This window comes from Pocillopora verrucosa, chromosome 2 (assembly GCF_036669915.1).
Source record: "Pocillopora verrucosa isolate sample1 chromosome 2, ASM3666991v2, whole genome shotgun sequence".
Lineage (NCBI taxonomy): Eukaryota > Metazoa > Cnidaria > Anthozoa > Scleractinia > Pocilloporidae > Pocillopora > Pocillopora verrucosa.
The window spans coordinates 16,024,498-16,047,373 of record NC_089313.1 but is presented as its reverse complement, the minus strand read 5'-3'; the positions used below and the strand labels follow the sequence as shown (position 1 = coordinate 16,047,373).

The following is a 22,876-nucleotide window of genomic DNA, read 5'->3' as shown; positions in this document are numbered from 1 at the left end:
AAAAAAAGCGCTCTAAGACACAAGCAAGCGTGGGAGTTCTGTCAACCCTCTTCCGCCTAAATACCCAAGATGGAGAATAAAACGACTGAGAAAAGTTTTGAATGGCACTTTTTCTCATCCTCTCTCAGACTATACCAGTGCACCTAACCGCGCTGGTATAAAGTTGTGAACTGATCTTGTTCTTACTAGTGTCAACTGAAATACGTTCATCTACCAGTTTTTAGTTAGCTTCGCTTCTTTGCTGTGATTTGTGATTTCAGGGTAGAAATTGAATTAAATAAAATACAATCAAGCACTAAGTGATGAATTCGTGTGCCATGAAGTTCTGTCATATATAGATACTGACTCTGTTCCACATAAGGTACATATATTGTGGACTAAAAAGGTTAGTTTTCATACCATAAGCGCCGAAATCAAGACGCTGTTTCTTAACAATATTGTATTCTCACCTGGAGTCTTAAATCCTAAATCTGGTTAGTGGTGCATGCCAAAGTATACATAAGGCTTAGATCACACAGCTCGTGAAGAGGTTGTGAGTAATTTGCTCACCCAGATACGAGTACAGTGTGATGCAAGTCGCGTCTATCCAGTTAACCTGTCTTCTACAACATTGGTCGCATCAGCCGATCCAAAATGGCAAAGCTAATTGATGCTTGTTCAATAATGAAAGAAAAGAAATAGCATTCGTGGGGGTGAAGTTTCCTGTGGTCGTGTATCATGTCTAAAAGAACAAGGGTCACCTTACGGGCTGCAGAACAATCATTTACCATGACTGTTACAAAGCGTCAGGCTCAGAATGTAAGGATTCTCGTACATAGTGTGGTAGTCTTGTTTGCCCATATGGTTTTTTTTAATAATGTTTACAAAATTCGGGCCGTTTTTCTGTCTAAAAATGATTACTTGCCCACGCACCTCAAGCAGAGTTGTGTGGGCAAGTGAGCATATCCGATTGCACAATTTTCCTCCTTCATGGTACAGTAACCCCCAATAATTTTTTTTACTTTCGAAAATTCTCTCAAAATCTTCCCTAAATTTTGACCGCAGACACCCTCATTTTGAATCTTGCCTAACGCTCTGGTCAATTACCTGTGTTCTATTTAAGTCTCAAAGCTTTTTTTCTTTATCAGTTGGAGATTGATTTAAACAATCATTTCTATCCGTCTATTATTACAGGATTTAAAAAGAGGCATTTTAGACTAAAATAATGATTCTCCTTTCCATACCCAGTGTAGTGGCTGTATTTCAAGACCAGGTGTAGGTAACACACGTTACTAACAAATGCATAACTTTTTCCTGGTCCCAGGAAAGGAAGAGATTTACTGTAAAACGTTTAGGGAGTTCTGTTTTCACCTTTGACAAAGATCAGGGATGTTTTATTTTCGTCTCACTACATCTGTCGTGGTAACCGATATCGGATCAATGTTAGTGCATGAACGACTGCACACTTACCCCTCCCCTAACCCAACCACATTCAACTGATCACAAGTTAGGATTAATGTTGGGTTAGGGGTGGAATAGGTACGCAGTTGCTTAGACAGTGACATTGATCCCCGAAATCTTGTCATTTTTACCAGATATGTATTCACGAAAACCACTTCGTCTCATTGAATCCCGGCTTCACTTGATTTGATTCCCTCAGAAAAAAAGCTTCACATATTTTCAGACTTTCCTGTCATCTTCTTTTCCCTTCAGCTGTGTCAATAATATAATGGATTTAATGCTGCTTTTTATTCTCACAGAGAAGCAGTTCCACATCCAGTGAAGGTCAAGAAACAAAGTTCATAAGCTTTTGACAGTAACTTACTTAGTAGTGGTCCTTAAAAACCAATTAAAATCGAGGAAATTTTAAGAGAGTAGGTCTTTACGACAAAACTAACGAAACTTACTTATCCAAAACTACGCTTTTCTAGTTATTTAAAAACCAGTTTTACGCTATCGATGAAGTGTTCAGCAAAAGTCCGAAAGTCAAGATTTCCTCTTTCGCTTAGCTTCGTGTCGCGTTAAAATTACCGGAGACCATCCTATTGAATTGGAAAAGATGCAAATTTTGCAGATACTTAAAGCTGAAAGCTTGCTGGTCTTTAAACGTTTACAACCTAACTTCAGTTGGCAAGTTCTCCATACCGTACTCTATACGTTTCCTATGGCACTCATAAGGAGAATTTGCCTAATAATCAAGAGCTTGTTAACCTCGTCAGTCGTATCCTTATTCAGGTTCATGGCTTCAGTGTTTGATTGAAGGGGTGATACTGTTGGGGAAAATTAGATGCGTATCACTCTCTAGGGTTAAAGCTTTCATGATAGTACAGGAAATATCAGATCGAAGATATTAGCAATTCGTCTTTCGCACACCTCCCATGATATGATAGCCCATTAACGATGGCCTATTCCTTATTCGCTCCGACGAAGGGCTAACGCTTGAAACCCAACATTAGAAACTCCTCACGGTGGCCAATTTTCAGAATCAACTCAGTTAGTTATCTTGTATTACTGAATACCATCACGGAGTGGTACCTTTCTCCAACCCAAAGGAATAAAGACAAACCTTTTTTTTCATGAAGTGTTATTTTCAAAGAATATGTTAAATGAATGGTATATCTTATGTCATGCCTTGTAATACTGTAGGCTGTAACTTCTCGACATAAATAAATTGCTGATATCGTCATTTTTCAGCATGAAACTTTGATTCTTATGGCTTAGAAGCTTGGAAATGGTTCATGCAAAGGGAAGATGCAAAAGAAAACTTACGTTAAGTCTCCTACCCGGCACATAACAAACAAGTAAATTAACGTAATTATGCGCCTTCGTAGTTCACAAAAATTCAAATAGCAAGAGTGTATGATCTCTTGAAAATAGTCAAAACTTTGAAAATACGCGTGTTATCAATCCTGAATTGCACGTTCTCCGCTAAATACAATAACTCTTAGGGAACATAAAGGCTCTAAAATCGGATGGGCTAATTCCCCTTCCTCTCTGAGGCCTTTCTGGTCCGGGAGGACCCTAAGAGACAATCTCCCAGTGACCCTGAAATCCCGGGAAGTGTAAAAGTCAGCGTCGATGACACATCTAGAAAGTTGGGCTTTTGTACTTTGTTTTTATTTCATATTAGACTCTTCAGGGTTGTTTGTGTACTGACGGCATGTAAACTGATCAGGAGAGTTCAGACACATTAATTTTTAACCAATGAAAGTAAATTACTTTTCATTTACTGCCACTGCAAGCGAAAGGAGAACGAAATTGTTTTAACACTTGCTATTGAATATGGTCCAGCGTATGATTTCTTAATGAAAGAAGACTTGGAAGGGAAGATCAATCTTCTTCTGTGATGGAAAATGCATCTGTGAAACCTTTTAGTGGTGGAGGAATTCATTTAATTTTAATATAATGAGGAGATAGAGAATGTTTTGTCATCTGGTGAATGAATTGAAGGAGCATGGCAGCTCTTATGACAGAAAGTCAATAGCGGGCTTAAAAGGTCATATGAACTACATTTTAGTGCAAGTCTGTTCGCGTTGACTTTAATTATCAAGGATCGCGTTAGGGTTACGTTTAAATTGAAGTGGAGAGGTGAACAATCGAATACTCATTGTGGTCGTATACGCGATATCACTGGTTTACTCCAGAAGACAGAAGGAAGTTTATGTCTAATTAATCTTTCTTTACATGTTTGTTAATCCGTGGCGACTAAACCACAGAGCAGCTCAATGGAAAAACACAGGAGAAACAAAGTTGGTGTCGTTTCTGCTGATAGTCAAGGAGGTGTACAATTGGCAATGGCTGAAGCAGACTCAACACAAAAGGTGAAAATTAAAGTTATGAAGCATATTAGCTAATAATTGAGAAGCTGAATAGTAGACAACGAAAAAGTGTTAATCTAATTGACACAGTGGTAAAGCGGCTTTGCATCTAATTTGCAGCGGAGTTAGCTGCTCAGAGAACGAGAGAGAGCATTTGTAGCCGAAAAATTTTGTCTTCCCCAGTGAAAAATTACATCAGTCCCATTCCTAGACTTAAAGTTCTACTGATTTGTCCATCTCTGCTAAATTATTATCCACCTCTTTATTGAGAATAGACGATAATATCTGCAACTTTTCCTTGAGAAATGTCGCCATATCTGATAAAATTTGACACAATATTATAGTTTAAAATATTTATATCCCTTGTAGGTTTAATCAGGTGTATCAGTTTGCTAATTGTTATCACATGTGTGGAGGTAATATAAATCAATAACTTAACCGCACTTATTCTTCTCTTCCTGAACATGATATACGTATTCACATTGAGAGTGAAGATAATGGTTGATGTAGTCTTTGAATAGGTCTGAAAGTGTCTGTAAAAGACTGTCAGTTTTGTTGGAGTAGTTATTTCTTTTCATGTGCAACTCTTTTTACATTGCTGCCAACTTAGCAGTATGCTGGATGCTTGTCACATGTGAATCTAGTAGTGGTCATACACACCATCCTTCAAGCTCAATGGTAGAGCATCCAAGTACAGAATCAGAAGATCTTTGAGTTGAATTATTATGAAGGACTGAGATTTTTTTCAATCTCCTACACTCATGTGTAATGTTGATCATCCTTATTCACATGTTAATGAAGCCTTTGAAAAATTTTTTTCCAAACTAAGTATGACACTTGTAGTCACAAGAACTAAATCTTATCAGTTTTGCAGTGCTCTGAGCATGATAGAGTATAGTACTCAAGACAGCTAATTTTATTGTTTTGCTTTCATGTGTGTTACAACTTCATAAAGCTGAAAGTGAGAAAGAAAACAGAAAATTTTGTTCTGGTACATTAAACATTCCATTCCAAAAACCTGTGAAAGAGTGGAATATTTTGATCAGTAGCTTTCTGGAATTTTGCCTTTGTTCATCTTCGCAACAAACTCATGCCTTATAGGGTAACAAGAATTGTTTCCTCAAGGCAAAAAAAAAAGGGGTCTTAAATGCCTGAGCCAGAATGTGCATCAGAGTTGTTCAAACTATGACCTTGTATGTAAAACAAAAGAACTTGAAAAGGGAGAGCACATTTGCTTTTAATTAAGTGTCAGATTTGATAGCCTGTTTACATAATAAGAACTATGGTGGAGTTAAAGGTTAATATAAAATTAATTTCAGCACAAGATGTTCATAGAAGTGTTTTCTCTTTGAATAAATTTAATTTTACCTTGTGAGTCCATCATGGGGTAGATACAAAGAAGTGGTTGCTAAAACTGATTTTTAAAGTAAAATTCCTTTGTTAATCATTTGTATATTATTGGAATAGTTGAAATGAGATTGACATGAAGCTGGTTGTGTACTGACAATGCTTCAATATATCATCAGAATTTACACAGCTTTCCACCTCAGTAACTTGTCCTTCAATAATCACACCTTTAATAAGTAGAGTATTTATTAATTGGGAGAACTATATCAGAGCTCAGCCATGGGTATTATCAATCATGGCAAAGTTTCAATAACAGTCACCCACTTCTAAGTGAGATTGAAAAGCATTAATCCTTATGTAGTGTACAAGTTAATTTTTGTAGAAAGATGATAATTCTATAAAGCTGTTTTTTTATCCTCTAAATCTAATTTACTAGATTGCCTTAATCCATACTGAATTGCAGTGGTAATTGTAAGATGTTATACCAATATGGGCATGACAACAGGATTGGTCTCTGGCAGAGCATGTTTTGCATTGTCAGCAATTCCATTCATGCCATTGTTTAGGGGTGCCCATGATCCTTGTGTGGAACAGCTCACTAGGGCATTGAAATAGTCATGGTTAGAGATTTAGCCTTGGGTTGTGGCTTCCCCTAGATTCAATAGAAATTTATATCTCCTAGTCAAGTAATGACTGGAATAAGTTTGGAAGTATACACTCAATTGCAAAACTGTTGACACCTAAAAAGCATGATCCAGGAATGATGAGATCCAATGGATTTATGGAAAATGTTCATGCAGATATATAATCAGTGATTCACTTTTCTCACTAATCATGAAAAACCTTTTTTATGGTAATCCTTTTCTCTCAGGAAAGCATCGATAACTTTTATCAGTCACCACCTGCTAATGGTGTGATACATGTAAATGAGTACCCAGAGAGCATTTGGGTTTCATTTAACCCTTTAACTCCAAAAATCTCTTTAGTAATTCTCCTTTCTGTCTCCTAAATGATTCTCACTATGTTAGTTTCAAGAATTTGGTTATCGGATCAATTAGTAATCCCATAATTGATATTTTTCTCTATTTTTATCACTTGTCTGCATGATATTGTATAGATATGGTAAGGAGAAATTCTGTCTCAGTCACTCATGAGAGTAAAAGGGTAAAGTGTCAAAATTTTTTGTAATCAAGAGTATATTCTTTTAGTAATTACTTCACTTCTGAGTGTGTAGTAGTATTGTTCAGTTTTTTTGCTTTTTCTAGGAAGCATTCACCAAAAGTGCCTCACAGCAAAATCTGCTGCCTGTGGATGAAGAGGATTCTGCCTGTGACAAAGTGGTTGACATGAAAAGAAGGCGAAGGCTCATTTTTATCCTTCTTATAGCTGCCATAACTACAGTCCTTCTAGTGCTGGCTGCAACTATTCCTTTCTTACTTGGTGAGTCATCTCTAACATTGATTTATTTTTCATTTTCCCTGGTGACTTGACTTCTCGCGAGTTGCAAGGCAGAATCTCCAATCCCAAAAACATATTGGAGACCCTGGATAACTATCAGAATTAGAAAACTGTGAATTTTTTTTTCTTACCTTTCCCTTTTTTGTTATGATTCCAGCATCTAAGAGTTCAGACAGTGAGCAATCAGGTGATAGTAGTACAGGCAAAGCCACTGAAAATGAATTGAAGTGTGAACCATTTTCACACACTTTGGAAGATGGTCACGTGGTTTGTAATGGAGAAACAATTGGCTCAAAATGCTGGACTGTCTGTATTGAGGGATTTGAAAAGGAAAATGAGTCGATTGGCAGATTTGAATGCCAGGAAAGTGCAGAATGGAGTGGTGAGAGAACAAGATGTGTTCAAAAAGACTGTGGATCTCGTAATCAGGTTGTTGATTAAATTTTCAAATGTTTAACTAGTGGTGAAACATTTTTCTAGGTGATTTAATTTTCTGTGCCCTCTGTGAGGCATAAGGTCTATTTCTTGCCATAACCTTCTACTGTTTGGGTTTACAAGAACAAAATATTCTGACTACATAATGTCTGAGCATCTGAATCCAATTTTCCAAAACCACTAACTTTCAGTCAAGTCGAACTTGTGAATGTTTGTTGACTGAGATTTATCATTCATTTTTTTAGGTGCCATATGCATCACAGAATTGTACTGGTACAAAATACAGGGATATTTGTAAAGTTCATTGCCTTGAAGGATATGAAAAGGAAAACTTATCAAGGGGAATTTACTCTTGCGAGGGAAATGGAGAATGGAGTGGAGAAGATACTAATTGTCTTCCCAAAGATTGTGGTGAACCTCTCCACCAGGTATATGAGTTAATATATTGTGCCCTCTGTGAGGTACCTTTAGGGTCTGTTAGGTTCTTACCATAACCTTCTACTGTTTGGGCATACAAGAGCAAAACATTCTGACTGCATAACGACTGAGCATCTGAATCCAATTTTCCCTAAACCACTAACTTTCTAAGCAATGTTAAATTACTTCTTTATATGTTGTGTGCAAGGAAGCAGTCAAGTCGAACTTATGAATTTTTGTTTTGATTCATCATTCGTTTTTGGTAGGTGCCATATTATGCATCACAGAATTGTACTGGTACAAAATACAGGGATATTTGTACAGTTCATTGCCTTGAAGGATATAAAAAGGAAAACTTATCAAGGGGAATTTACTCTTGCGAAGGAAATGGAGAATGGAGTGGAGAAGATACTAATTGTCTTCCCGAAGATTGTGGTGTACCTCTCCATCAGGTATATGAGCTAAAATATTTACAGTTTAACCCTTTACACCCTAACATCAATATGCATATTCTCCATACTTTCTCTATACATTTCTCAAGGTTCTGAAAAGGAGAATTTGTTTAACAATCAAGAGCTTCTTGAGGTGTTGATCATTTCCCCCTATTTCCATGACCTAAATGTTTTATTCAGGGGTGATCTTGTAAGGAAATGTTAGATGTCAGAAACTCTAAGGGATAAAGAGTTAAAAGGAATAGAATTTGAGACCAATAATTGTAATCTTGTTATCAATGTTCACTTGATTATCCAGTGATGCTTTCCGTGGTTGATTAAATTGTAAAACTGCGGTGATAACTTCATCATAAATTTTAGTAATCCACTCTCTTGTAATGGAATCTGAAATTCAAAGTCTGAGTTGCTGTATGTTACAGAAGACAGAGTTTCTGTAAAATAAATGACCTTACAACTTCACAGGGCTCCTGTTAAACCAGTGTAGTTAAGGATGATCTTGTGAACTGAACTCTTCCTTTGTCCTTATAATGAGGAACCTTTTGTGGAGCTACTAAATTGCACTGGCACAAAATACAAGGATACTTGTGATGTGAGCTGTGATAAGGAATTCAACCAAACTATTTCTTATGTGCAGTGTGGCTCAGATGGCTTTTGGACAAGTCTTATTGGAGGTAAGGTAGTCACTGTTTCAATCTGGAAGAAAAACTTGCCGGGAAATATTTTCCTAATGTGTTTAGTTAGTACTTGAGAATTTTGAATTTGAAATCAAAATAAAACCAAATCATCTTTATGAAATTACCATAAAGTAAAGTGAAATAATATGTCTGTTAATTAGCCCAATGATTGTTGGTATTTTATGGTAAAAAGGTCTTGTGCTTACTTTCTGTTATAACTGAAACAAGCAAGGCACATCTCAATTAGAGTCAAACAGATGATTAATGTTCACAGATTCTTTGAAAATTAGATCTGTTTTCAGTCATTATAATTGCAGAAATCAAATCTGTAGAATACAAGAGGTCTCTCTCCTCTCTAAAGCCACAATAGAGAAGCTATTTTATACACAAAAAAAAAAATTTAGACATCAATGAGCTAATTCCTTCCTCCTATGTAAAAGAGAGGCACTAACAATTGATGTTTTCGTGAATATTTGAGAGAACAGTCATTATTTCATTGGGTGCAGTCGCCATGTGGTGCAGGCAAGGGCATAAACCTGGATTTTTTCTTGGAGATCACAACCACACTTATTTTTTTATCAATGTCTTCAGCTTGTATCATCAGTGATATTTGTACCATATGCAACAAAGTAAATGGCTCCTGTGTCCAACAACCAAACAACCTGCAGTCCCAATGTCTTTGTAACCTGGGTTTTGCTGGTAACGGTAAATATTGTGAGCAAGATTCTGACTTGGATGGTTTTCCTGATGTCCAGTTACCTTGCCAATCACTGGATTGCAAGATCGACAATTGTCCATTCATTACCAACAGTGGACAAGAGAACAATGATGCGGATGATCTTGGTGATGTTTGTGACATTGATGATGACAATGACAACATCACAGATACCATGGATAACTGTCAGTTTAAGGCCAATTCAAATCAAGAAGACAAAGATGGCGATGGCTTGGGGGATATATGTGACAATTGTATTGATGTTCCCAATCTAGACCAGAAAGACAGTGATGGCGATGGAACAGGTGATGCTTGTGAGAACCTTGATTTGGACAACGATGGCATAAAAAATGGGGACAACTGCCCTCTTGTGCCAAACCCAAAGCAGGAAGACACTGATGGTGATACTGTGGGGGACACATGCGATAACTGCATCAATGTGTATAATATTGATCAGAATGACACTGACCAGGATCTTATTGGGGATGCATGTGAGGACATGTCAGATGTAGATCAAGATGGCATAAGTGATGGTATTGACAACTGTAAAGATGTTCCCAATGGGGATCAGGTCAGATATGAAACTCCTGGTTCATTTTTCATTTGGTTAAATTGTCATCTCTGGGAAATCTAACTGTCTAGTAGTTTAACTTTCAGTCACTTAAGTCTCAAAGCAAGATTATTGTTAGATGGCTGAGCTTAGTAGGTTAGAGAGATAACTGAGTTGTCATTTCAGTAGCCTTTTCCAGGAATAAGCAAAGTGAGAGAAAATGGGTGAGACTTCTCCTGAAAATCCTGCTGACTTTTTTTTCACTCACACATTTGTTTGTCTCCTCTAACTACAGAAGCCTGGCAAAGTCTATGATTTTGGCCAATTGCCCAGCCAGAAAGTTGGTCAGTCAGTTTAAGTCAGTCAGTCAGGTTGGTTGTGGATCAGTCTCTCATTTATTCATTCAGTCAGTTAGTTAAGGAAGTCAGTTACCCACTCTTCTTTAGTTACATTGGTAGACTAATCTTCTGTTATATCTGTAGCTTGATAGTGACAATGATGAACTTGGAGATGACTGTGATAAGGATAAAGATGGAGATGGTGTTTTGAATATTGATGACAACTGCCCTATTATGCCTAATGAGAATCAGGTATGCCTGTCCATGACTTTTCTGCCCTAAAATCTGCAGTTATTTTACTCTAAGGAGTTACTTAGAAGTGACCTCAATACACTACAGCCAAACAGGTGATGAGTATGAAGGAAACTCACTGAGGAACACCACTTGAGTTAGCACCAAATCTCATTACTGATGTTACAATCAATGGATTGAAGACTGCCTAGAGAATTATTGTAAAGATCTCAAGAGTGAAATCTCTGTCAAATCTGGAAGAAATCATTGGAAAGTGGTGTAATTATCTTACAGGCTGACAGTGATGGTGACAATATTGGTGATGCATGTGTAGTTGATACAGATGGTGACTCTATTCCTGATAGTCAGGTATGTCCAATTAAGTACATTCTTCATTTTGTAAAGCAAAAGTTTCATGGGTGGTCATTATCCCTAATATTGTAAGAGGGATCAGCTTGTCACTTTATTTATGGTTACCGTAACATTTACATTTAACCCAGGAACAGTATATCATTTCCATGGAAAACTCTCCAAAACCACACAATTATACTGTAAGATACTTAAATTTATCGAATTATGGTTATTTTATCATTATTGGTTTTATTTTGTTTTTTTTTATTTTTTCGGCTATTTTACAGGATGATTATCCAGTCAACAAGTTTTTAAACAAAACAGACTTCAGTGTGTATCAGGAAGTGATTTTAGATGGTGTGGGAAATGTTCAGAAGCCTCCTAAGTGGATGGTTTATGACAATGGAAGAGAAATTGTCCAAACTGTTAATGGGTAAATAATATATTTTTTCCCTGCCTATTACTCAAAATTAAAGGTGATAATTATATATAAGTCAAACATTTAGCCTACAATCTTCAGAAACAGTTTTGGAGCAGTGGTTGAAAATGAAAACATTTTAAAACCATGAAGCCTAGAGTACCCTGTTCCCCATTTAAAATGTTGATAACAGTTTTTTTTAAACTTTGCTAGGGGGGATCAGGCAAGGGGGGTGTAGAGCCTGTATGAGAATGTTTTTGAAAATAGATAAAGGGCATACTTGATACCAGGGTTTACGCAAAATAGCCTGAAAGTTTGAATTATGAATCTATAAAATCATCTGCTTTTTTGCTTCTTTGTGAACAACTTGGAAAGTTAGAAAATGTGGGAGTATAACCCTTTAACTCCCAAGATCTCATTGGTAATTCTCCTTACTGTCTCCCATACAGTTCTTGTGATGATAGTTTAGAGAATTTGGTATTGGATCAATTTAATCTCCTAACTGATATTTTTTTTTATTCTCATCACTTGTCTGCTTGATATTGTATTGATAATATATGGAGAAATTCTGTCTTGGTCACTCATGGAATTTAAAGGGTTAACCTAGCTTTCTTTCCTAATATCTTTGCTTACTGATTTTGTGTTCTTGAGCAGAGAGTTGCAAGGTTTTGTCCCCTGCAGAATCAAGCAGTAGATCTTTTATTTTGTTTAATGCAAAAAATTGTCAATCTAGAGCATGAAACTCCCAAAGAATTTTATATTTCATGGTAGGGTGCAATGACTGTAATAAAATGAACCTAATGTTTCTGTGTCATGTGTGTTTTTTTAGGAATCCTGGTCTTTTAATAAGTTTCACAAAATTTGGACATGTAGATTACCGTGGAACTTTTTTTATATCTGACACAAAGGATGATGACATTGCTGGTGTAGTGTTTGGCTATCAGAGTAATAGGTGAGGCACATTGACAAGGGCAAACTTTGACTCTTCCAAAGTTGTCCTTTATTACCTATTTTAAATATTACCAGTTAAATATTAGTTCAAGGACTGCTGTTGTGGGATAATTTATAAGTAGTCTCTTCATTGCCTTTTTGATAACATTTGAAGTGCCCCAATATTTGACATTCAGTTGATTTTATACAATAAAATTGACCTACAATTTTTCTTTCTCTCTTAGGCATTTTTATGTATGTTCTTGGAAGAAAATGACCCAGTCCTACAATTTTAAAGAAAATTTGACTTATCCAAGATCTGTTGCAAGACAAGGCATAAATCTTATGGTATATGGTCTGAGATACTATCAGATGCATGTGCAGTAAAACCAATTTTCATAAACATTGTTTTAGTCCTTACAGGTTGCAATAATCTTGAGGCACTTGGCATTTTTTTTTTTCAACCATTTATGTGAGATAATTTTGTTTGTCTACAGGTGGTTGACTCAAGTACAGGACCTGGTGAGAATCTTCGTGATGCTTTGTGGGAGACTGGGAACACCATGAATCAAACTCATCTTCTGTGGTATGACAATGGCCCCAAGTGGGCTGCAGGAGTGGCATATCGTTGGAGAATACTGCATGACCCAGACTCTGGAAGGATCCGTGTGCGTTGGTACAGGGTAAGTTTTGAAAAATTTTGCAATGAATTGTACATTCTACACTGATTGTCAGTTCTTAATGTATCAGTCTGAAGTTGTCTGACAGCTGGACAGTACCCATTCTTACCATCAGATACAGAACTGTCATCACCCATAACCAACATGCTTTTCATTTCTGTTTTGCTGTGGTAGGGAGGAAAGCTGTTAGCAGACTCAGGGAACATAATAAACAAACGTTATAATGGTGGCCGCCTGGGAATGTACGTCTTTTCACAGGAAGGAGTACACTATTCAAAGTTATATGCAGGATCACCTAAAGTGAGATTCATTTTATTGATCACATTGATGTCATTTTGTTTGAGCAATGTTAAACCAAACCAAAGCAGTCATAAAGGAGACTCAGATAAAAAGAAAATATGAATGAGAGCCAATGAAAAAACTAGGGAACTGAGTCAAACACGAGAAAATGAAAGTGGCCAAGATGCAGCAGGGTTTAGTTTTGCAGCTGATTGCTTGGAAGGGTGGTGCTAGTCTCTCTGACAAAGAACTATGACCTCTCTTTTGTCAACAGATTAGTGACTTTTCCATAAGCTTCAATGGCAGTGGTGGTAATGTAGACTTAGGAGGGATCAGTGATCTACTAGGAGGCTCTGGAAGCATCACTGTGGCTGCTTGGATATGGATACTGGGTCCAAAGTGAGTACCCCAAAAGATTTCTTTTAACAATACCTTGTAAAAAGTGATTTCCTTGAGAAAGATATTTTGTGTTGAGACTATTTTTAAACTTGTTAATATATAGGAACTTGAGAATCCTCTGGTATCACAATGTGGTTTGTTAAATTGAACTTGGAGCTCAAGGTCATTTTCAAAAGAAAACTTTGAATAAGTTATCTTCTGGTGAATTGCTGGTGGCATAAATACCTGGAAAGATTTTTTTCAGTTTGCATTATTATTTTTATTTGACTCTGGTCAAAAGTTGAGCATTAAACTATTAGAGTCTTTCATCTCTTTCAGTGGAAAGGTGATTTGTGATCTGCCTCCAATCAACTTTGGTTCCATGCACTCTGATTTGGGGTTTTTCACACAGTCATCAGATGATGAGAGGGATTGGACACTAAAAAAAGGGAAAACTCCAACTTCAAACACTGGTCCATCTGCTGACCACACCACAGGCTCAGGGTATTACGCTTTTTTGGAGACAACAGTGATAAAAATTGGCAGTAGGGTTAGTAAAATTGAAAGGACAGAGTCAAACTCTCCAATTAATTTTCCCTTACAATTATAGTAATTTACTAATAATGTTGTCAAACAGTGAGATGATAAGAATGAAGGAAAAGTTATGGCCACTGAAAGATATCTAGCAGCCTTCTGTAACTTGCAGCATTTTCAGGGTACTTCTCTTACTCTTGGATACAATTAATGTATTTGTCCCTCCTTGACAGAAAACATTTGTCTAATCTTTATTTTTAACCACATCCTCAATAAAACGAAAGCTCATTTTAAAAGCTTTTTATTACTTTTTAGAATTAATTGCTGCACATATAAGAAATACTGCAGAACCTAGCTCCTGTTTTGATTTTTCTGCCTATTTTGTATGTGGGTTCATGTGAATGGCACATTCCATTTTTTAGACCCTGTCACTTCCAATAAAAATTTACTCTTCAGTGACAAGTTGTTTCCAGGTAGTGCCATGTCTAGAATCCATCATTCAAGGGGTTAATTTTTGTAAGAAGGATTTTTCACAAAAAGAAAAAACAACAACAACAACACACATACCCCTCTACATAAAAGTGTTACTGAAAATAAATGAGGAATACATGTATATTACAGGCTTAGTTAGTTGACTCACCAATGGGTGGACTTGAACCAGACTGCTCTTAATTAAGCTAACTAACTGTGAGTTAGCAATCCCCAACTCCAATGAAATGGCAATTTATCTAAGCTGTTATTTTAAGAAATGTTCTGTTAACCCTATAACTCCCATGAGTGACCAAGACAGAATTTCTCCCTACAATATCAATACAACATCAAGTAGAAAAGTGATAAGAATAAAGAAAAATATTAATTAAGGAACTATTAGTTGATCCAATGTTAAATTCTCCATACTAATGTCACAAGAACTATATGGCAGACAGTAAGGAGAATTACTAATGAGATCTTGAGAGTTAAAGGGTTAAGACCAACCTTAAACTTATTTAAAAAGTAGTATTTTGTGTAACTACACAACTATGTATCCTATCTCACAGACCAATGCCACTTGTATTGCACCCATACCTCTGTCACTGCATGACTTATGAACAACCCTATCTGGGTTCCCTCTCTATGGGGTAGGAAGGGGGTGTGTTGTACTTGTATTAATGCAATATCACAAGAAAATTTTGTTTTTTTTTAGGCCTCTTTTGAAACCCCTTGGTTTGCTGCAGGTGAGGGGTGTAACATGACTTTTTTCTATCATATGAATGATCGTTCTAACAAGAAGGAAATGGGGAGCCTAGCTGTGGAGGTTAAAACAGTAGATCAGACTTGGTTCATGGTATTTAGGAAGGCAGGAGATCAAGGTGACATTTGGCATCAAGGAACCATAGATCTTTCAGTAAGGCACCTCTCTCTCCATCATTATAATATATTTTTTTAACAATTTGCCAAAATTTTCTAGAAATATTGAGCAATACCAATTTGAAATGATGTTCTTCAGTGGGTGATATCTCCACAAGGAAACAGCCATGCCCATTGATTTGTAAAATTGGAAATTATTTTTGACTCATACAAGTTCTAAAATTCTAGCAAAAAAAAAACTGCTACCTAGGAACTTATACCTGGAAAAGTGTGGAGACTTAACATTAAATTTTGAAAGAATGGGAAGAAGTCTGAAGTTTTTCTTCAAGCTGCAGCAATTGCTTAGTTTCTGTGCAAAATCTTGCTGAATTTTAGTTTGTTTACAAATATGTGTACAAACCCTGAAAAGTAAATAGTAATTTAGTGTCTTGATTGACAAAAAAAATTATGCTGAACATATGGATACAGGTAACTTGAGAGCTTTCTTTATCCTGAACATAAATGAGATATGAAAAGTCAGGTCACTAAGATCTGTGGCTGTCAGGTCAATATAACTTGTGCATTCATTTGCAATCCCTTCTGGAATATCACAGTCTTTGAGTTTAATACCAAGCACCATCTTTCCCTCAATAGCATCCAAGATTTCTTGACAGAACGGCTCTTGAAAAAGCTCTGGTGTGAAAACAACTATCATGCGAGAAGTTTTTCTTGACATCTGCCTGTTTGTAGTGATGTTATATCTGTTTGCCTCCATCATTCCAATTATCCATCTTTTTACCCACAGTCTGTCCTTTTTACTGTGATATATGTGAACTTGAGAATCCTCTGGTACTAAAGTATGAAAAAAAAAATTGATTTATATTTAAAGGCATGCCAATTTAATATCTTGCTTTGTGTGCTTTCTGCAATCTTTTTTCATACTTTAAATAATCATGTAGTTGTCTATGGTTTGCTATGTTGCCATGATATGGTGTAGCAGTGTTTGATTTTGACAACTCTAAATTGTTATACATGGTGTCACTCTCTGCATAAATCTCTTGAATTGTGTAAACTCAAAAAATATTTTCATTTCATAAGTTTGGTATTGCAACAGGCCATTAGTTTAAAATTAAACATTATGCAGCCAACAAGATTTTTGCTGTGTGTCATAATACAATCTTGGACAAAATAGAACGGAGCATAAAATGAACTAACATATTTCTGGATCAATGGGTGGCTTAGATGTCTTCATCCTCAGTGGATATCTTGCACTGCTGCTGGGTGTCCAACGACGCAAATCTGGCTGCCACTCATTCATGCCATTCAGTGAGAATACACCATTGTCCAATAACCACTGCCGATGTGCAGTTCTATACCTTACAGCTTGATTATCTCCTTGAGTTGAAAATTCATCAAATTCTGGAAGAAAAAGCATTTCCAAATTTAAATGATAGTTCCTTTTGTCGTGCTGATTAGGGATATGAAACAAACTTTGGGGCACACGAATCACTTCTAATTTAAAGAGAAAATGTTTGACAGGTCATTAATTAATATGATTAATAATCAACATTTTACAGTGTAACACATAATTGATATCATTACCTACACATTCTTTAGGATATCCTCTTGAGGCAGGGCTTCTATTGGCCAGTTTTCTCTGCTTGCGTCGTTTCTCACTGTACTGGCTGTCATAGTTTGATGTACTTGTGCATGTATTGCTGCGCTCGGTTAAGTTTTCTTTGGCTGAGACATCCTTACTCGTGTATTTTTGTGGGCTTTCAGAGGACATGATAAAGCTGGCAAAGAAAGAATGATTAAATTAATTATGTTTTCATTCCCTTTTTTTTTGTAAATAATAATACTGTTGTCTTAATTCACACATTTTTTGATACTGATAGTTCAAAGAATTAAATCTGATATGATGCATGTTGGGTATTCCTTTTATTTGGTTGGCTCAAAATCTTTCAGTTGAATTTTTTTATATAGTACCAAAAGAAAGTTTGGTTTTTTCTTGTCATGAAATAATGAATAAATCAACCTTCCAAATGATATCTTACAATACAAGCTTGTTTCTCCTGATATGTAGGCTTAATTATGGTTGTGAAGAAAACCTGTGGCAGTATAATATATTGACATAAAATTTTAACATAATTTATTATATGCCCTCTATTACCCAATGCAAGTTAACAGTGAAAAAATGTTCAGTTATTATTTCTAGATCTTAGAGTATTATCTGAAAATTGTTTGAAGATTTGTGAAACTTTCGACACATTTCCCCACATTTTTACTCACTATATGGATAAATTTTCACTTTAGCTTTGTTATCTACTGCTTATGCATAAAAATATCTTAAAACTTGTCTGAGATAGGTATTAAAAATATTTCTTCAAAATATTTTGTAAATTATTTTACTTACCTTGAACTTCAGGGAAACTTGATAAACTGTTGTGAGATTTTATCTCCATGGAAATTCATTGTATTTTTAGCATATACAGTTATATGTTACTGTTATATGTTACTGTAGTTATTCAAAATTCCAATTCCAACAATTCCATATTATCTTATTGGTTGAACATATTTTGGACTTCTTAATTATTTCCCTTTGTTGTTTTGATCTGAAAATATTTTCTCACAACTTTTCTGTGATTACTGATAATTTTGCTGTTGAGAGAATTTTAAAATATAGTAGTTTTGCATTCATAGTGAAAAGCAGGTGACAAGATTGTTTTATGTTCTGGTCATAAAATATTCATTATGTTAAAGCTTTACATCTGTGCCCAGGGTTTGAATAATGAATTTTTATGTAAACTAGTATGTAACCAGAACTTGGGTCAACTTTAAAATGTATCTTTACCTTTATCACAATATTTCACAGATATGATTTTTCTGTGTTTAATTAATTTATATCATTTTTTTTTTCATTCTTGCCACAGTCATGGGAAATTAGAGAAGAGTTAAGATTAGATCCCTAACTACAGATGGTTATGTTCACCCAGGATGGTCATTATGTTAAATACAAGAATACATAAAATCTTTAAGACTTAAGTCAGACATTTTAGAACTTTCTTCTTGTTTAAACAAATATTTGGCATTAATATGAAAATTACAAATTTTTTTTTTCAATTTAATATCTAATTTTTTTGAAAAAGTTTTAGTTTTATGTTTTGAATTGGGTTGGGCAAAAATATAATTTTGTCAAATTCCTTTTTTCCCTAACAGTTATGTTATGAAAAAACCCTGACCAAGTGAAAATCTAATCATCCTATTATTGTTGTTGGAACTTTTCTCTTAATGCTGTGTTTTTGTCTTAATCAGGCTTATGAAGGACTTGTGGCTGTGCGATTTACTGCAGCCAAAGGAAAATCTTACAGGAGTGATATTGCCTTAGATGATATTGTGTTTAGGTAACCCAATTATCCATGGACTATAAAATTAATTGAATTGTCATTTAACTCCACTCCTGTGATTCTCAATGCAATACTAATGTACAATTGTTATATTCATCCCTTTTCTTTTTCTTGTTTTAGTGCCAAATGTGGCTCTGCAAAGGCCTGTATTAATAATTCAGATACAAGTCCCATCTTTGGTTCAAGAAAGGGAAGGTCAGGTATGAGCATGTAAAACTTATTACTGTACTTGGTGTGCGAAAATTTTTTTCTTTTCCTTTTTTTTTAATTTTGTGAAGATGAGGTTGGGATTATGGTTGGCCTCCCACAATCAGCTAGTTGCAAGTTCCACTGTCCTACAATTTACAATCTGACCTCATAATACTTAAATATCTTACTTGTATAGGAGTACAATTGTCAGTGGGCAACACTGGCATGCTGGGTAACATATCCTTTGCATACAACACCTGGACACATGTGGCTTTTCAGTACAACAATCAAACTAAACAGCAGGTGAGGGTTTTTTTGTTTTTTTTTCAGTCTGGTGATGAAGCAGCAATACATGCAATTATCCTCTTTGGTTACTGATTGTTTGCCAAGTGGTCAGAGATAACCCATCCTTATTAAAGCATCAAATTAAAGCAACCCAACAAAAATTAAGAAACAAAAGCCTTACAAGTCTAAGCCAAGTAAAACTGTTGGTGCCTTTTGTTTGAGGAATTGGAATTAAAAAAAAACTGAATTTCAAAAAAATTAAGTCAAAGAGAACACATTACAATAGAACAGTTAATAGCCAAGAATTATCATTTTTTGGAAACTTCTGTTTGTGAATGAACAGGAAACTGTGAATTGTATTTCCCTGTGCTTGGAATGGAAGGTTCAGTATTGCAACATTAAATATCATGATATATAACATTACAACAATTTAATATTGTCCTGATTTACTCTGATTTTTTTCTTCAGACTCTTTATGTGAATGGCAGAGTGGCTCAACAAGAAAGAAATGTGTCATCCCTTTTGGTGTCAACAAACCTCCTCTTGGGACAGAATGGCCTCAATCATACAACAGGGCAGATGGATGAGGTAGCAAAATGGCAACAGTTTTTTGAGAACATCTCTCTCTGTTCCCAAACAAACTGAAGGGCTCAGTTGAAAGCTGTGCAAAGTGGAAAAACTGCTTCTTTTTATCTTAAAGGCCAATTGCCTATGACCTTCAAATTATTGGACAAACATTTCAAAATTTAACTTTTATTGCAACTTAGGGACCAAAACTAAACTGAGATTTCCACAAAATAGGTTTGGGTCATCCATCATGGTGAAATGCAGCGAGTGCAAAGTATATAAATTTGCTTTTTTCACATACACAAATTCTCTCATTTTGAAGGTCCAGATTTGGAACACTGCTGTCAATGTATCAACTATTTATGACAAGTACTTGAGAGGCACTGAAGAAGGACTGGTTAGATATTTCAAGTCAGTTGAAAATATTTTGATTTTGATAGATTACTTTTAATCAATTTAAATATCATAGTAGAAAACCTTAGCTTTTTAATAGATTAAGTTCAACTTCTCTTAGTTACACAATTAAAACACTGAAGTAGATTTCACACAATTAAATTTTGTTAGGCCAACTCCAAATGAAATGTTGTTATTGGTTTGTTTTATTTGCTAGGGCTCCATAACATTCTTAGAAACATTTAATAAGATATTTTCAAGATTGGATTTTGTGTTTCATCTTTTTAACAAACTTCTCTATATTACTCTTTCATCCAGGTGTAACGAAGGGGAAGGGAAGTTATTAAGAGACAGTTCTTCATCAAAGAGGCATGTTATTCTTCAGGAAACAAACTGGCTTTCCTCATCTTTGGAGCTTAACAAGAACTAGATGCAGCCACCCTGAGACATGTTTTACATGGGACAATTTCATAAGTTACAAGAACCTAAGGCAGAACTAGAGTTCAGGATTGTACCTTTTTTTCAGAAACAAATTGCAATGACTTTTCAAGAATTTTCCATGACTCAGATTGATTTTTCCATGGCTCCAAATTTCACCTCATACCCAAGATTTCAAAATCAATTCTCCTTGTTCTTATGACGGTAATTCTTAAAACTTTAGAATTAACATTTTAAGAAGATTCTAGGACTGTCCTATACTCTTTTTCCAGGACCTTTCAGTCCTGGAAATTGTCAAAATAAAATTCTAGGACTTTTCTGTTTTTAAAGGACCAGTATGAACCCTGAGAGTTGCTTAATATAAGCTAGAATCACCCCTAAACTGGTTTCTTCAATGTTAGAATTTAATAAGGACTTCTAAAAAATGCACCCACTACAAGATATTTTTGACATATGACAATTCCATAACTTACAAGGACCTTAAACAGGACTCAACTAGCTTGAAATTATTAAAAATCCCATGATTCAAGATAATTTGCATAGTAGCCCCAAGTTTCACTCAATGTAAACACTTCTGTAAAAAAATAATGCAACATAGATACATACATTTAAGAAGCAAGTCTTAGTGAAAGAAGTCACGACACAAGTACACAATATTAAATAAAGTAGACTTAATAGGATTCTCTGCCCACAGTAGGGGCCACTATTTGTAACTTGGCCTAGCCTATGAGCACTTTGGCTCATTATTAGCATCTAGGGATAGGATTTTCTTTGCCTGTGGGAAATAAGTAGACTTTGCACCTCATGAGCTAGTGAGATGCCTGTAAGGGGGCTAGCACTAATTAGTGCTAAGCGTCTACCCCAGTCATCTCAAATCTTCCTGCAGGCCAGAGGGACATGTCCTGCAGCACTTATAAAGATGAGAGCCTGCTTGCATGCTGTAGTAAAGTTTGTCTGAACTACTTGTATTGTATTCATAATGGATATCATTCAAACGCATTGGCCTTAGTGAAGAGCAGCTTTGGTGCTGTAGACTATACACACAACAAGCACCAATACCATACACACAAAATATCATGATACTAGTACAAAAGATTGAAATAAACAAACACAGAAATACTTCTCTGCATTTCCATGTTTTAAAGTTGGTCTCCTGTGTAGCACCAGCCTTAAAAGTATTATAGAATCAATCTACTGCATTCAAGGGAAGGTACAGTGAAGGAACTAGCAAACCAATAAACAAAGAGGGCAGTGGAAAACAATATAGTTTTTATTACTATACACAAAACACCTGCCTGGTTCTCAAACTTGTTGCATGATAATATCATTACCTCTTATCTCAACAACCTGAGTCAGTTTCTTATCCTTACATTCACATTCACATTAACAATCTTTCACCCTGAACACCTTGATTACAAAATAAGTGCTCAATTTCTGCTTTTATCTTTTAAAGAAATCTCTCAGGACAAATGTCAAGTTTAGCTGATACTTCGCTGATAGTCCACTGTACAAAACAATTCCTAAATGTTCAGTCTAGAATTTTATGCACTTTCCTCCTTAGGTGGCCATTTTCCAGCTTTTATCAGCTTTTCTTTCTGCCTCTTGATCTTTTGAACCCTTGTGTACTACGAAGAACAAATGGAACATACCAACTTACATTTCAGGGATTTTACAAGGCCCCTTTCCCACTCTTGCAGGTATTTCAAGAATTTTTGGGAGGCAGACATTGAATAGTCAGTAATTCAACAAACAAGAGAAGTCATTGTAAACTTTTCTTGCTCTAAAAATATGAGTTAGTATGGATTGATATATTAAATAGGTACTAGGGGAATAGCATCAAATACTAACAATGAATACGATAGAGACAGCACTTGATTCTCAAAAATTTGCTCTTAGGGTATATATCACTATTGTGATGGGTATCTAGTACGGGGGGGTGGGAGTTGGCTACCTTGATCACACAGTCTAGGAAATAATTAAGTTTTATCGAGCTATGAACAATTTGCACAATAAATTTCCACACCTTGTCTACCTTGGGTTGTGCTAGAGGTATAATCGCAGGAGACCAAGGCCGGGAACCACAAAATATGAAATATAGGTGCTTGGAAATAACTATCGTCCCTTACATTGCATTAAACGTTTTCAAAGTCACTCAAAGAAACAAAAAGATGAACGAAAAGCGTACCAGTTTCTTGTGATGTAGACACTCCATAAAGTCTTCCCTCTGTTCTTTGCAGAGTGCCCACTGCTCATTACGGCCATTCTTCACTACACAGGCGAAGAAGTC

The 22,876-nt window shown here is 35.7% G+C and overlaps 2 protein-coding genes across 2 annotated transcripts; one reads left to right on the top strand and one right to left on the bottom strand.

The window, feature by feature from the left end:
• Nucleotides 1-3,047: 3,047 nt before the first annotated feature.
• LOC131780120 (thrombospondin-3) lies at nt 3,048-21,894 on the top strand. The gene is made up of 24 exons (XM_059096742.2): nt 3,048-3,475; nt 3,696-3,800; nt 6,410-6,584; nt 6,760-7,031; nt 7,283-7,465; nt 7,721-7,906; nt 8,439-8,577; nt 9,172-9,866; nt 10,328-10,435; nt 10,709-10,783; nt 11,053-11,198; nt 12,013-12,135; nt 12,359-12,461; nt 12,611-12,796; nt 12,968-13,093; nt 13,347-13,471; nt 13,790-14,000; nt 15,168-15,368; nt 18,626-18,714; nt 18,838-18,917; nt 19,103-19,209; nt 19,660-19,779; nt 20,081-20,169; nt 20,470-21,894. Exons 2-24 carry the CDS (start codon nt 3,705-3,707, stop codon nt 20,579-20,581), a joined length of 3,747 nt encoding a protein of 1,248 aa, XP_058952725.2. The 5' UTR covers nt 3,048-3,475; nt 3,696-3,704; the 3' UTR covers nt 20,582-21,894.
• Nucleotides 15,160-17,802, bottom strand: LOC131780117 (uncharacterized). Its single transcript, XM_059096740.2, has 4 exons — nt 17,727-17,802; nt 16,913-17,106; nt 16,526-16,729; nt 15,160-16,162 (listed from the first exon to the last, which is right to left on the bottom strand). Exons 2-4 carry the CDS (start codon nt 17,097-17,099, stop codon nt 15,777-15,779), a joined length of 777 nt encoding a protein of 258 aa, XP_058952723.1. The 5' UTR covers nt 17,100-17,106; nt 17,727-17,802; the 3' UTR covers nt 15,160-15,776.
• Nucleotides 21,895-22,876: the final 982 nt, after the last annotated feature.

Bases quoted from the DNA above. Each gene is read 5' to 3' on its own strand.
- LOC131780120 (XM_059096742.2), top strand. From the start codon at position 3,705: ATGGAAAAACACAGGAGAAACAAAGTTGGTGTCGTTTCTGCTGATAGT. The intron at 12,797-12,967 runs GTAAGTTTTGAA...TTGCTGTGGTAG, and splicing joins TCCGTGTGCGTTGGTACAGG to GGAGGAAAGCTGTTAGCAGA. The intron at 13,472-13,789 runs GTGAGTACCCCA...CATCTCTTTCAG, and splicing joins ATATGGATACTGGGTCCAAA to TGGAAAGGTGATTTGTGATC.
- LOC131780117 (XM_059096740.2), bottom strand. From the start codon at position 17,099: ATGTCCTCTGAAAGCCCACAAAAATACACGAGTAAGGATGTCTCAGCC. The intron at 16,730-16,912 runs GTAATGATATCA...TTTTTCTTCCAG, and splicing joins ATATCCTAAAGAATGTGTAG to AATTTGATGAATTTTCAACT. The intron at 16,163-16,525 runs GTTAGTTCATTT...TTCATACTTTAG, and splicing joins ACCCATTGATCCAGAAATAT to TACCAGAGGATTCTCAAGTT.